Raw genomic sequence first — 13394 nt, forward strand, 5'->3', positions numbered from 1 at the left:
ATTTGAAAGAGAGAGAGAGAGCGCACAAGCAGGGGAGAGGGAGAAGGAGGCTCGCCGCCAAGCAGGGAGCCTGACTCGGGGCTCGATCCCAGGACCCCGGGATCAAGACCTGAGCCGAAGGCAGATGCTTGACGGACTAAGCCACCCCGGTGCCCCCATTTACTATTTTAAATAAACATTTCCGACATACTGTTGTCAATTCAACAGCAATACAGTCTTCTAGCAACAGAGAGGCAGAATGATGTCTCGCTGGTAAAGTCCGACTCCACAATCAGACACCAGGATCTGGGGGGAGGTTCTGCCCTGTTAATTAAAAGCTATGTGGTTCTGGTTGGTGAACACGTGACTTGGAGAGAGTAGCAGGCTCGGAGGGCATGGAAGCTCCTCGCCCTCTCCCCACACCTTGCCCTAGGCCTCTTTTCCATCTGCCGGTTCCTGAATTATATCACTTTATAATTAACTGGTTATCTAGTTTAAAAGAGAGAGAGAAAGCTATGTGCCCATGGGCAAGTGGCTTCACTTCTCCCAGCCTCAGCTTCTTCAGCTCTAAGATGGGGTGATAACAGTACTTACTTCAAAGAGCCATTGTGAGGATTAAACAAATTAAGGTGTGTTAAGGGAGTGGTCAAGAAGTGCTAACTGGCTCAACCACATCTGTTTGGGGCTCCTGGGGTTGTCTCAACCTTCTACGCTTCTGAGGAGCGTTCAGAGCACACCAGAATATGCTATTTCCACTCCAGAGACGACAGACATACAATCTCCAAATCCACCTTGGACATTCAGTACCTAGCAATGCTTAAACTTGGGACTGAACCACACAAATGTACCACTTTCCCTTTCAAAGCATTCCCCCTCCCCAACTTCCCTATTATGGTGACTTGCTGTCACTTCAGGATCCTCCCCAAGTCCGGACCACAGCCTGTCTCTCCTTCCTCCTCAGTACCTCTCAACCTGTCTTCCTTTTCTCCTTTTCCAGGGCCTGCCCAGGCTTACCACTGGGCACCTGTATGCTTCAGTCTTTCAATGAAGATTTACTGAGCCCTTATTATATGCTGGGCAACTGGGGATCTGAAAAACGGGACTGACAAAGTCCTCGAGGAGCTTGTCTGACGAAAAAAAGACAAGAAACAAGTTAAATGTGTACGAATTTGGGCGCCTGGCTGGCTCAGTTGGTAGAACATGTGACTCTCAATCTCAGGGTCGTGAGTTCAAGCCTCATGTTGGGCGTGGAGCCTACTTAAAAATAAATAAATGCATAAATAAATAAACGTGTATGTACAAGTTAAATATTACATATATTCTCTCAGTTCTCCATTTCTTTCTTAAAAAAAAAAAAAGATTTATTTTAGAGAGAGGTGCACACGCACGCATGCAGGGGGGAGGGGCAGAGGGAGAAAGAAACTCAAGCAGACTGTGCTGAGCATGGAGCCAGACTTGGGGCTTGATTCCACAACCCTGATGAGATCACGACCTGAGCCGAAATGAAGAGTTGGATGCTTAACCGACTAAGCCCCCCAGTGGGGCCCTCCCCTGCCCAGTTCTCCATTTCTAATAATGACAATTGCAAAAGATGGGGGTCCTTCTGTGCCTTTGACACTGTGATAGGTGTCTCATGGACTGTCGTGATCCTCTCGGCACTGGAAGAATGTTACAGGTCACATTCTCCCCCCCACTACAAGACACTGAAGTTCAGACGTCACCCTGTGCAGGCGGAAGTCGGATGCCTGCCCAGGTCCATGAATTCCATGCTCCTCCCACTGCACTCCAATGTGGCCAATTCCCAGCAGCCAGAACTGTCTCATCGCATGCCTTACCAGAACCAGACCTCACTTAGGCTTTTTGGCTGAATGGTTGTGACTAAGTACAAGAATTGTTTCTGGAGATCACTATGTCCTTACTTTAGACAAATCAGAACCAACACTCTGCAAATTTCTCTTTAAGAGCCCAGAAAGCTGAGCCGATTTACTGACCCCAAAGTAGTGATGTGTTCCATTTCTGGGTTTGAAATGGAACTTTTCCCTTCGGCTCCCTATAGATGGCTTCTAAGTGTCTTACTGAACTCTGGACCTGAGTCTTGACTGGATTGATACTATCCTCTGCTCATTGCCTAGTGGAGAGGCTGACCAGGCTCACGTCAACTGTAACAAAACCCTATGGCAATCCCTGACTTTAACAGGATTTCCCGCTTTGGGCCTGTTCACCCTCCTCTGTAATGGAGCTGACCTCGTTTCTCATTACGTCCTGGCTTAGGGGAGGTTGCTGTCGGTGGGCAAAGATGCACGTGTACCGTGCCCCAAACACGACTCACTCACAGTCACTTTGTACCGCTGGTCAGGCTCTTCTCGAGGTGCCTCTCACCGGCGCTGCTGACTGACAGGAATGCCTGCCCCTCTCCCCTCTCTGCTAAACTCTGCTGTTTCCTTGACAGCAGCTCTGACTGACTCTTCCTGGTTCAGCTGCCCGCCTCTTTACCATTCGCTCAACCTCCTTCAGCACTTCCAGAGTTCTAGAATCTTCTACTGGCCAACTCCTGGACTTGATAGTGCTTATTTGGATCTCTTGCTATGGGTGGATTCCTCTAATAGACTGGCTGCTCCTTAAATACCTTATCTTTTCCTTCTGTCCTCTCAAGCTGCCAATTCGAACACATGCCAGGCACTATGCTACATACCAGAGATGGCCATAAATCAGATCCAGTCTCTTCAGCCATTCATAGTACAGCAGGAAAAGCACACTGTGTCTTGAAAACGACACTGAAAGCATGGTGTGTGCAAGGCTTTCAGGCAGCATATGGGCAGGAGAGAACTCTCAGTGAGATGGGGGAAGGGTCAGGGAAGGCCTTCTAACAGCGATGATGTCTGAGCTGGTTTTTCAAGGATGAAGAACAGTCTGGTTACACGGGCACATGGTAAGTGCTTGGTAATGTCAGTCACAATGTGGATTGTACCTATTATGTGGAAGTAAGTACCTGCCTCCTCCTTAGCAACCCTCTGCTATCCCCATCCTGCCCTCCTTTTTGCTGCTGCCGGCAAGGCTGGCTGTGAATTTGGAGGTGCTGTGGGCTAGAAGAAGCACTGCGGGCCACCGAGTCCAGCTCCACCATTACCAGCTGAGCCTCCTGGGGAAGTCCTTTAACATCTCAGGGCCTCTGTACCCAATCTCAGTACCTGCTGATCACAGCCTAGCCGACGCTCAGCTGTCTTCAATGCCTTCTAGTCTCCTGGTGGCTTCCCTACCGCACCTGGGGGTGGGGGCAAAGGGACCCCGGGCCACATGGCCTGCCAGCAGCAATCTTGCAGCTAGCAAGTGAGCACTGGAAGTCCACTGGTCGGAGGTCCCAGCCGCCAAGGCCCAGGCCCAGGCCCATCCCACCAAGGCCTCACAGTTTCCATGACAGCTCTCATTTCCAATGGATGGCTGGAGAGACTAGCAGTCTCCCTGCAGCTGGGGCCCCGGGCCGCCTCGCCAGCTGGCTCCTGCCCTCTTACCTCCTTTCCGGCCTGCTCTGTTCGTGGCCTCTTCTTGTGTGCACTTGCCAGCCCATGACCCCAGCACGTCTTGCTCCACACTCCTGAAAGGCCTCGCCCCCTCTCCCTTCCTTGGAGGGGAGACGCTGGGGCTCTGTCATGCCCCTGCCAGCACAGGGCCGTCCGCTCCAGCTCTCACCCCGGCCTGGCTGGGGAGACGCCTGTTCACTCCCCACACTCCAGAGGCCCTGCCCTGAAGGCACCTCCTGCCTCCCTCATAAGACAGTCCTGCTGAGAGGAGTTACGTGAAGGAGCTGCTCCGGGTGTAACAAAAACCCTGTAACATGGAAGGTGTTCTTTTTCTTCAAAGAGACGAGAATCCTTGCCAAATTGGGCCGGGAACTTCATGGCAGAGCTGCTCTTGACCCTCTGCCTAAGCTTAAAGTTTGGGTGGTTTCCTGGCCCCTTCTCGGGTCCTAGAGAGGTTTTCAGTAAAACTACTACTACCTGAAGACGCGACTCGAACACCAGCAGTTGCTACATTGCTCACCAGCTGCCAGGCACCGGGCTAAGCACGTGCCAAGGTCTCATTCAATCCTCAACCCCATGAGGTGGGTACTACTATCATCCCCATTTTGTAGATGACGATATTGAGGTTTAAATACCTTATCCAAGGACATGCAGCTGAGGAGGAGCAGAGCTGTATTTCTAACTACTAGATACACTGTCTCTACATTGTTCCCCATAAACTTCTCTATTGACACCTACTACTTCATCTTCCTAAGTAGTACCTGATCCACTCACAGCTGGGGCAGGGGTACGCGATACCAGTAACAGGCTGAGCCAAGAGCTCTGTGCCCCTGTCTGGGAAGGACCAGAAAGCCTGGGGGAGTGGAAGCACGGGTTCCCAGAATGCTGGAACGCAGTCCCTCCCGAGTGAGGAATCAGCTGCTTCCCCCCCACCCCCTCCTTGCCCTACCTGCCCTGCCCCTGCCCCCAGCCCCCACCCTTGCCAGCACCTTCCTGCTCTCTGAGGACAACCTGGGACAGCTCCCACAGTCAGCGCCGCATGAGGCGGGTGGGAGGTGCCACCCCTGAGGGGACGGCTGCATCTACTCCTGCTTCCCTAACACTTCTATTCTGAGGCAGCTCCCTCTGCCACTAGGGCCCACACAACCTGACTTCCCAGGCCTCTTGGCCCCTCATTCCCTCCTCACAGGCTAATTCCAAATCGGTGGCAGGCTGATCCTCTCCTGGGGGAGCCCCCTCACCTGGTGTCATAGTTGTTGGAGTTCTTATCAAACTTGTAGGTGGGTGGGAAGAGCAGGGGGCCCTCCTGGAATTCCCGGAGCAGTGGATCATGTCTCTTGGCAATGCTGAGCTGGAGAGAAAGCCACAGGTCCATCTCCTAGTGGTCCTGACCCAGTGGCCCAGCACACACTCCATTCGAGGGATCAGCACATGCCATCGCCGCAGGTCAAGAGTCAAGCAACACCACCTCACTTCCTCACTGCTCCAGTGACGGCCTCAGCGGCCCATCCCCACTCCACCCCCAGCTTCAGGAAAGCTGAAGCCTTTTGCAAACATTATCCCATAGTCCCAGGGGAGGCAGCTGCCTGCCATTTCCCAGTCCTTGGACTACAGGGACCAGGCTTTGAATTCCGTCTCTCTGGGAGTCACCAGCAAACATGTATCAGAGGGGAGGCTGGGGTAGCCAGGGTCCCCCCAAAGGGCAACCCAAAGCCCTTCTTGTTCCCTATCTTGACGCACACCCAGCAGCTCCTCCAGGGGAAGATCAGGCCCCTGGGTGCAAAGCCCTGTTAAACTCCTCCCCACCCGGGAACAAGGACTTCAGAGGCCTGGAAACGGAGAACAGGTGGCTAAGGGACCTGAGCAGTGCCCCCCACATTTGATGTTGGACTTCCACAATGGGCTCCGATCACCCCTCCGGACCCTTCCCTCACTTGATACCTGATCCTTCTCCCACAGATCACTGTAGCACTGATTTTTTATGGATTCCCGGACAAAATGCAGCCCAAAGTCATCGATCCGAAAGTTCATGTCTCCAAACCAGAGAATGAGGCTGCAGAGAGAAAAGAAGGCAGCTGAGGGTTGTGATGAGGTGAGAGAAGGGAGGAGCAATGGGCCTTAGGCCTGCTCGCTCCTCCAGCGCAGAGCTCGGGCGGCAGGTGAGGTGCCGGAAGCTGGGAGAGGAGCCAGAGACAGTGACGACAAGGCATGAGCCCTAATGAACTGTTCTCATGGCCGCTTCCCTGCCATGTAAGCCAAAGAGACCAGCCGCCAGGGGTGAATAACAAACACAGAGCAGGCTCTCGCCCTCCCTCCCCCTCCCTCAACGGGCCACCAGGCAAGGCTGAGAACCAGGTCCCTGTGGGTGACCTCAGGGACCCTGGGGTTCTTGATCTGGGATCTTCAGAAGTGTCCTGTCCAGAATTCCTAAGCAGGACATGGGGGCCAGGGAAAGGGAAGAGGTCCTAGACCCCAGGCAGGTAAAGCTGGACAGGAGAGCAGATGGGGCATCACGGAAGAGGCTGGGAAGGGCTGGGGTGGAACCCAGGCTGCCTGAGGAGAATGCTAGCTTGGGCTGGTGTGGGGGCGAGGACAGGGGCGGCAGTTGACAAGTGCATGCTCACTCATGCTCCAGGATGTTGGGGATATCCTGTCCCTCAAAATTTTGCATCTCCAGGATCCAGTCAAAGTGCTCTAGCCGCTGGTCATTGTTGGCCATGTGGGGGGGCAGGTGGCAGTTGATGATGCTGACATAGTAGCCATAAAGCTTCAGGCATATGGTGACGCCCCCTTTGTTCCCCTGGTAGGACAAGTGGGCAGAAGGGTGGAAGTTGCTCTGGGTGAGACACACCTCCCCTTTCCCATCCCAAGCCTGAGGGGAGATGGTCTCACCCGCCACAAGACCTCCCAGGGCCAGATGCTCAGCTCCCTGGAGTGACCTCTCTCCATCTAAAAGCCCTGCTCACCCGGCCCGAGGTCTCAAGGGTGCAAAGCTCCCAGAGGCAGGAGAGTAGGTATGCGGGGCACCGGCGTGGAAGACTCACGCCACCCCCCTTTTCCATGTGCTCACCCCTACAGCGTCCAGCCCTCCCCAGCCCAGTGGCAGAAGGCCTTCCAGCTCATGACTCAGAAAACTCATCCTTACCCAGTACCCGAAGAGGCCAGTGGGGGTGGATTTAGTAGAGAGGATCTGGACAAAGGGCAAATGCTGATGCTTGGCAAAGAATAGCAAGAGGAGCCCCTGCATGCGGACACTGGAGACCTACAGCACAGGGGGGACAATGGTCATTCATTTCCCTGCACAAGCTGAGCAAGTCCCTCCCTAGCCCTGAAGTCAACGGTATCTCAGCTCCAGGCTCAGAGTTTTACTGCCCTGAACTGCCAAATGATGCATTCTGAGAGCTAAGCCAGGTCCAGCGCCTGTTCCTGCTCAGGTGGAAGGCAGAGAAGACAAGCCTACCAGGGCACCCTGCCACGAGGAGGGCATCGACTCTCCAGGCCCAGCACCATGCAGCCTAGCGACTCCTCTCACCCTGCTCTCTGGGTCCTTAGGGCACTCCGGGCTGCCACCCCCGTGGGCCAGGGCCTCAGAGAGGGATGGCGCAATGTAGGATAGTGGCTAAGGGCACTGGCTTTGAAGTTAGCCAGATCTGGTTTCAAATTCCACTTGGGCTCTTAGAATTTGCTATTGGGCCAAGTCTCAGTCTATTTGCTCATTGAAAAATCAGGACTCTATCTCATCTATCTCATGGATGCTGGAAGGATTAACTGGCAGCTATTCTTTCCTGGTTTAAGGATTTAAAAAAATTTCTTTAGTAATCTCTACAACCAATGTTGGGTTCAAACTCACAACCCCAAGATCAAGAGTCTAATGCTCTTCTGACTGAGCCATCCAGGCACTCCTGGTTTAAAGACTTTTTTAAATGCAGGGAGGGGCACCTGGCTGGCTCAGAGCACACGATTCTTGATCTCAGGGTCGTGAGTTCAAGCCCCACAATGGGCGTGAAGCCTACTTTAAAAAAAAAAAAAAAGTAAATTCAGGGAAAGAACATGAGAGACCCTTCTAGGGTGCTAGAAATATTCTGTACCTTGACTTGACTGGTGGTAACACTGATGCATATACAAATAAAAAGCCATTAAAAATACACCTAATTTCTGCATATATTATAATGTTCAGTGGAAAAAAATTAAGAAAATGTTCCCCCAAATAATTATACACTGTGGGTAGCTGGATTTCCATGAAGGCAATGCAGAGGCAATGAGAGCAAGCATGGTGGACATGTGTCTGCAGGTCGGGGAGAATAGCCACAGTCTACTAAAATCCTTCATACTGCATTTAATCTTCACGCCAACCTTGTAAGGAACTGCTGTCCCTGAAGGCTGAGGCTCAAGGAGACTAAGGAACCAGGAAAACTACTTGTATAACAATGTTTGAGGTCCGGGATCCCTAAAATCCCTGCTCTGTGAGGTGGGGTGGGAAAGGGCCATAGCCAGTGACCCTCTGTCAGCCTCAGGCTGTCTACACCTACCACCCGAGTAGCTGTTTCCGGAGCTTGAGGTTGCAGAGGCCAAGGAGGAAATCCCCGGGTGGGGAGCATGTACTGGGGCCTTCCAGGAATTATGAAACTTGATCCCGCAGGCCAGGAGCTCTGGCACCGTGGAGGAGTCAAAGCAAGGGGAACCCCAAACCCAAGACTGAGTGAGGAGGTGTGAGAACCTAGCATTGGGTAGAGGTTGCTACAAATGTGTCTCCAACCCCACCCTCTAGCCCCAGTCTTGGTCTCTCCCACTGACAAGCATATATGCCAATGGAACTGACTCCTAAGGAACTGATAAAGGTCCAGAAGAACTTTCAAGCTTAATCCTAACCCACAGAGCAGGTCTGGACCACTGGAACCCCGCACAAAGGCATCAGTGTGCTTTGTGAAGGAGCAAGGGAGGGGGATCGGGTGGCAGGAAAGCCTGGGACTGGGAGAAAGGGTGGGGCTGTGGGGAAAGGCGGGAGACTTGTAGGAGAAGTTCTGTTGGAGGAAGTGAAGTAGGAGGAGCTAAGGAAGGGGCTAAAGGGAGGGAGCTAGGGGCCCTGGAGCCAACAAAGGGGGTCAGGCCCAGGCTTCTCAACCTGTAACTGGCAAACTCCTGTCAAAGGAAGAGGCTGCAAGCAGGGCTCACCCCTTCACCTCAGTTCTTGGCTAGGGGAAAGAGGGTCACCCATCTGCTTTGGGTGCTAGGCCCTGAGGCAGGCCTCCCAAACACGGGAGGCCACATGGGTAGAATGGGTTGTGTCCCTGCCACAAGCTGAGCTAATTTCCTTGGCTTGATTCCATTCTACCAATCCCTTGCCAGTGAGCCGGGGTGTAAGGAAGCCTCCCGTCTTGGGAAGAGAGTGGGTGGTGAGAAAAGTGGTTCTGCCTTCTCAGAGGGTAGCTCCACATCTGTAGGAAGAGGCCTGAGCTTCATCTGGAGAGAGCCAAGGGCTTGAGGACTGACCTTTTCCAGCCTTAGCAGCAGGGCAAGGCTTGTATTCCCTCCTCCTGGCTCTGCCCTCGAGAGGACTCACAGCTCTTGCCTCAGCACCCTTAAGCAAACTGGGGTAAGAGAATTAATTCTGAAGAAATGAGTCACCCTGGAAGGGACTAAAGGAATTCTGGTATTTCCAAGAAGCACTGCACAGCGTGCTTTGAATGGGAGTATGCTTTATGCCGCAGCTGTGCAGGACGTAAAGGTGAAGACCCAGCAATCTAGAGCCTTCCTGTGGATTCTCCTATGGTCTGCTTTCCCCAAAGAATACTGGCCCTTTGGACTGAGAACTATTTTCCTCTCCTCTCCTAACCTCTGAGCCCCTGAGAATTTGAGGTACATGTCTCCTGTGATCAGAGGACACCCTCTGATACCAGCAGGCTAGCCATGGGATACCTGTCAGCCTCGGGGCGCCTGGGTGGCTCAGTTGGTTAAGCGACTGCCTTCGGCTCAGGTCATGATCCTGGAGTCCCTGGATCGAGTCCCGCATCGGGCTCCCTGCTCGGCAGGGAGCCTGCTTCTCCCTCTGACCCTCCCCCCTCTCATGTGCTCTCTCTCTCTCATTCTCTCTCTGTCAAATAAATAAATAAAATCTTAAAAAAAAAAAAAACAAAAAAAAAAACCTGTCAGCCTCAGAGCTCACCAGCAGAGCAATAAAGTATAATAGTAAAGAACGTGGGTTATGGGGCGCCTGGATGGTTCAATCAGTTAAGCAACTACCTTTGGCTCAGTCATGGTCCTGGGGTATTGGGATCGAGCCCCGCATTGGTGCCCTGTTCAGTGGGGTGTCTGCTTCTCCCTCTGCCTCTGCCCTTTCCCCTTGCTCATGCTCTTGCTCGTGCTCTGTCTCTCTCAAATGAATAAAAGGAAAATTTCTAAAAATAAGTAAATAAATAAATAAAATAAAAATAAATTCCATGCTAAATGCAATAAAGAAAAAAAAAAGAACATGGGTTACGAAATTTGAAAGATCTAGATTCAAATCCCAGACAGCCTCTGTGACCTTTCAGTCTTGGTTTTATCTGTAAAATACCCACATTTCAAGAGAGTTAAGAGTTCTCAATAATGCGTATCAAGAGCTTATTTGTGATGCTTACTCCCAAGTAAGCACTCAGTAAATGTTAGCAGTTATTATTTTTTTTAATGTTTTATTTATTTATTCATGAGAGTCAGAGAGAGAGAGAGAGAGAGGCAGAGGCAGAGGGAGAAGCAGGCTCCCCGCCTAGCAGGGAGCCCGATGCGGAACTCGATCCCAGGACCCTGGGATCATGACCTGAGCTGAAGGCAGACGCTTAACCATCTGAGCCACCCAGGCGCCCATTAGCAGTTATTATCATACTCAGGGATTTCAGGCTGGGCACGTGAGTAGGGACTGAAGGCTGACGGTGGATAGGCACCGAAGTGTTAATAAGGCCTGCTGTGCCTCCCCCAGGATTCTCCCAACATGAAAAATGTCAAGGTGTTAAACTAACCCCTGGGGTCCCAGCTCAGCTCCAGCTACATTGGAAAGACACAAGGCAGGCAGGAGCCCCAGGAAGCCAGGAGCAACTGAGGTTTAGGCCTTTAAATAAATGGAAACAGCATGAAAGTCTGAGCGGGAGACCAAAGGACTGGGGCTTAGTGACAAGAGGTGAGACACATTTCCCAACTGCCCATGAACTTGTAAGTTACCTTGACGAAGCTCAGAGGGGAAAGCACATCCATGAAGAAACTGCTCCATGGGTCTTCAAAGGCAGTGTCAGAGAGGAGGCTCAGGATCCCACAGTTCATTTCCTGCAAACTGCCCGTTCCAGGTCAGAGGCTCTCTCCCTGGCCTGGAGGGTAGCGCCTCTGCCACAGACATTTAGTACTGCCCTCGGCACTTTCAAACCTTGGGTCCTCATGACCATGAGCTCTCCCTCCCGTGGCCAATGACTGCCAACCCCTTGCCATTACTGACTCAGGACAAGAGACACTGACTAGTCCTGATGCAGGCTGAAAGCTCCTAGCCTTCAGCCTCCACAGCAAAGGAGGACAGGTGACAGGAGTACCCCACGGGGACAACTTTGGACTGGTCGGGCTTATCGATCTCAGAAATGGGAATGGGGGAAGGGGCACTGCAGACACCTACCCAATGACGTAGATGTCCAGATTCAGGTTGTCTTTGTTCAGCTGAAGAAGATCGCTGAGGTCTAGAGGAGGTGCTGCAGAGGCCACGTTCCACGTCACCACATGTATGCTGTGTAGGGGTAGGAAGGGAAGTCGAGGGGGGGGGGGTAGGACCTTATCCAGGTAACGAATGGGTCTGCTAATGGCTGCACCACAATCCAGTGCAACCATAATGGGAAACGCGAGTTTCTGTACCTGGTAGTGGGAACAGGGGCACTGAACTACAAGCCCTTCATCCTCACTTTGTTCCTGAAGCAGGAAATTTCCACCCCATTTTGGCTCCTCCGTGCAGGCCCACAGCTGCCCACAGCTGGCGGCACTGCTGCTGCTGACATTAGGAAAGGCTGCCAAGTGGGCGCAAAGGTTTCAGGGTCAGGCGAGGAAAGGAATGGGGATGGGCTTGGTAGTCAGGAATTCAATAATTCCACCAGCCATTCACACCTCAGGGCTCCTAAGGCCACCAGAAAGATTTTGGAGGTCCAGTTTTTACCTTGTAAGAGGACTCAGCACTACAAGACAGGAGAATTTCAAAAATAACAAAGATAGCACCACCACATTCCCTTCCTTCCTTCTTCCTAGCAGGTCCCTGGAGCATAACCAATTCTGCCAAGCATTTCAGGGAGCCTAAAGGTGAAGATTCTAAATGACAGGGTTCTCAACATCTCTCTCAGGAGTCTACCCTCTTTTGGGAAAAGTCATCAGCTGGATAGCATCCTCAACCTTGGCTTCATATAAACCCTACAGAAGCAAGACAACTAGATCAGCAGCTCTCAATCACAATGGATCCCATCAGAGGCTCAGGGGAAGGAGACACTTGCAGATCTCTTTCACTGAGTAGTTACAGCAACACTCCAAGAAAGCCCCAGACTCAGCTGAGTACAGAGCAGTCAGGGGCTACAAAACCTGTAGAGACCAAGGTCCAGCCACCAAGCCTTAGGTGAGTCCTAGGTACACCATGAGGAGGAGGACCTCCAGCAGAGGAAAACCTAGAATGGGCAAGGGTACAGGGGGTTGAGAGAGATGGGAGAAAAGAGCAGGATGTCCAAAATCATCTCTTTTCCACCAGATCCTGTTCTTAGAGGTCCATGTTCTAAAAAGCACAACTTGAAATTCTTGGCCGGCTTAATACAACTTCCTGCCCCTCCCTACGAACATCAACAAAACAATACACAAACCACCTTCCCAGGCATTGGGCCAGAGATTCTGCACTTTGTTTGTTTACGATCTCCCCCTGCTGTCCAACAGAGGATTAAGGAAAGCAGCCCTTTTAGTCCAAGGCTCTTTGTTTTCCCAGGGACCGACTCTAAGTGGATGGAGAGCAAAAGTCGGAATTTCTTGCCCTCACTCTCAGATCCGACGATTAGCAGCAAATCCTTGCATCGTGACTTGCACTAAGTCGGTGATTAGCTTTGTTCTTCGTTAAAGAGCAAGCATGGTACCAGGCTATATCACTGCACTAACGGATCTTACTTAAACCTGATTTCGGATTTCGGGAGGTCACAACGGGATCAGGCAGACCCCGTGATGTATGTGCTGATCAAAAGAACAAGATTTCTATTCTAGAGTTGAGAGGAGAATGCCTTGTTCTGTCTCTAACTTCAAACAGCCCAATACTGTTGCCTCCGCCAGAAGCCAACCGAGACACCTGCATGGGGCGCCCAAATGGGAACGAGCTCGGCGGCCTGAGTTTGGAGGGAGTGCGGGGCTTGGGCCCGAAACAGCCCCCTCGCCATTGGCTTGGGAGAACTGGGGAGGGTCTCTGAGCTAGAATCAGTCCTGCAGGCCTAGCCCCTTCTCTCCCACTCTGGCTGTACCCCAGATCCGCAGCCCCGAAAGGGTAGGAGATGGTGATCCCGCCCGGAACAGGCCGGCTTGCCCGCAGATGCCTTCCTCACCTGAGCGTCTTGCCTCTCGGCTCAGTCGGCTTCCGTGGGTTCACGGCCGCCATCGTCCCCACGCCGCGGCCCGGCCGGCTCGCGCCTCCCCGCCCCCGCCGCTCCTGGCCCGATCCACCTCCCTCCGGCAGCAGGTCCCGGCTAGCTTACTCTCGCCCGATTGTTTTCCTTCCGGATTCTGACCCTCCGCCTCGGCTTCCGTAAGAGGCGGGGCTTGAGGGCACGGAGGGCTCTGGGTGGTGCGGCCTGGGGGAGGAGGCGGGACTCCCCACGGAGCGCGAAACGGTGAAAGGCCGGGAGGAAAGAGGCGCGTCTCCGCGCCAGCAGAACCCGA

General features: G+C 52.7%; 1 protein-coding gene and 1 non-coding gene across 5 annotated transcripts in view; one reads left to right on the plus strand and one right to left on the minus strand.

Moving 5' to 3' along the window:
* The window catches only part of INPP5K (inositol polyphosphate-5-phosphatase K), an 18479-nt gene extending 5244 nt beyond the window's left edge, over positions 1 to 13235 (minus strand). Inside the window, exons 1-7 of one of the 4 annotated variants that reach the window (XM_031036850.1) lie at positions 13061 to 13235; positions 11128 to 11235; positions 10689 to 10797; positions 6643 to 6759; positions 6122 to 6297; positions 5439 to 5550; positions 4739 to 4848 (exon numbers count right to left, since the gene is read on the minus strand). In XM_031036850.1, the coding sequence (XP_030892710.1) occupies positions 4739 to 4848; positions 5439 to 5550; positions 6122 to 6297; positions 6643 to 6759; positions 10689 to 10797; positions 11128 to 11235; positions 13061 to 13113 (785 nt within the window). In that variant the 5' untranslated portion in view covers positions 13114 to 13235. The remainder of the gene's footprint in view (positions 1 to 4738; positions 4849 to 5438; positions 5551 to 6121; positions 6298 to 6642; positions 6760 to 10688; positions 10798 to 11127; positions 11236 to 13060) is intronic. The other 3 variants (XM_006741387.3, XM_031036852.2, XM_031036851.2) reach the window with 3 other exon arrangements.
* On the plus strand, positions 1155 to 1227 carry TRNAE-CUC (transfer RNA glutamic acid (anticodon CUC)). Its single transcript has one exon. It is a non-coding gene; the product is annotated as a tRNA-Glu (tRNA).
* Positions 13236 to 13394: the final 159 nt, after the last annotated feature.

Source organism: Leptonychotes weddellii, chromosome 15 (assembly GCF_054177405.1).
Source record: "Leptonychotes weddellii isolate Sample4059 chromosome 15, ASM5417740v2, whole genome shotgun sequence".
Classification (NCBI taxonomy): Eukaryota; Metazoa; Chordata; class Mammalia; order Carnivora; family Phocidae; genus Leptonychotes; species Leptonychotes weddellii.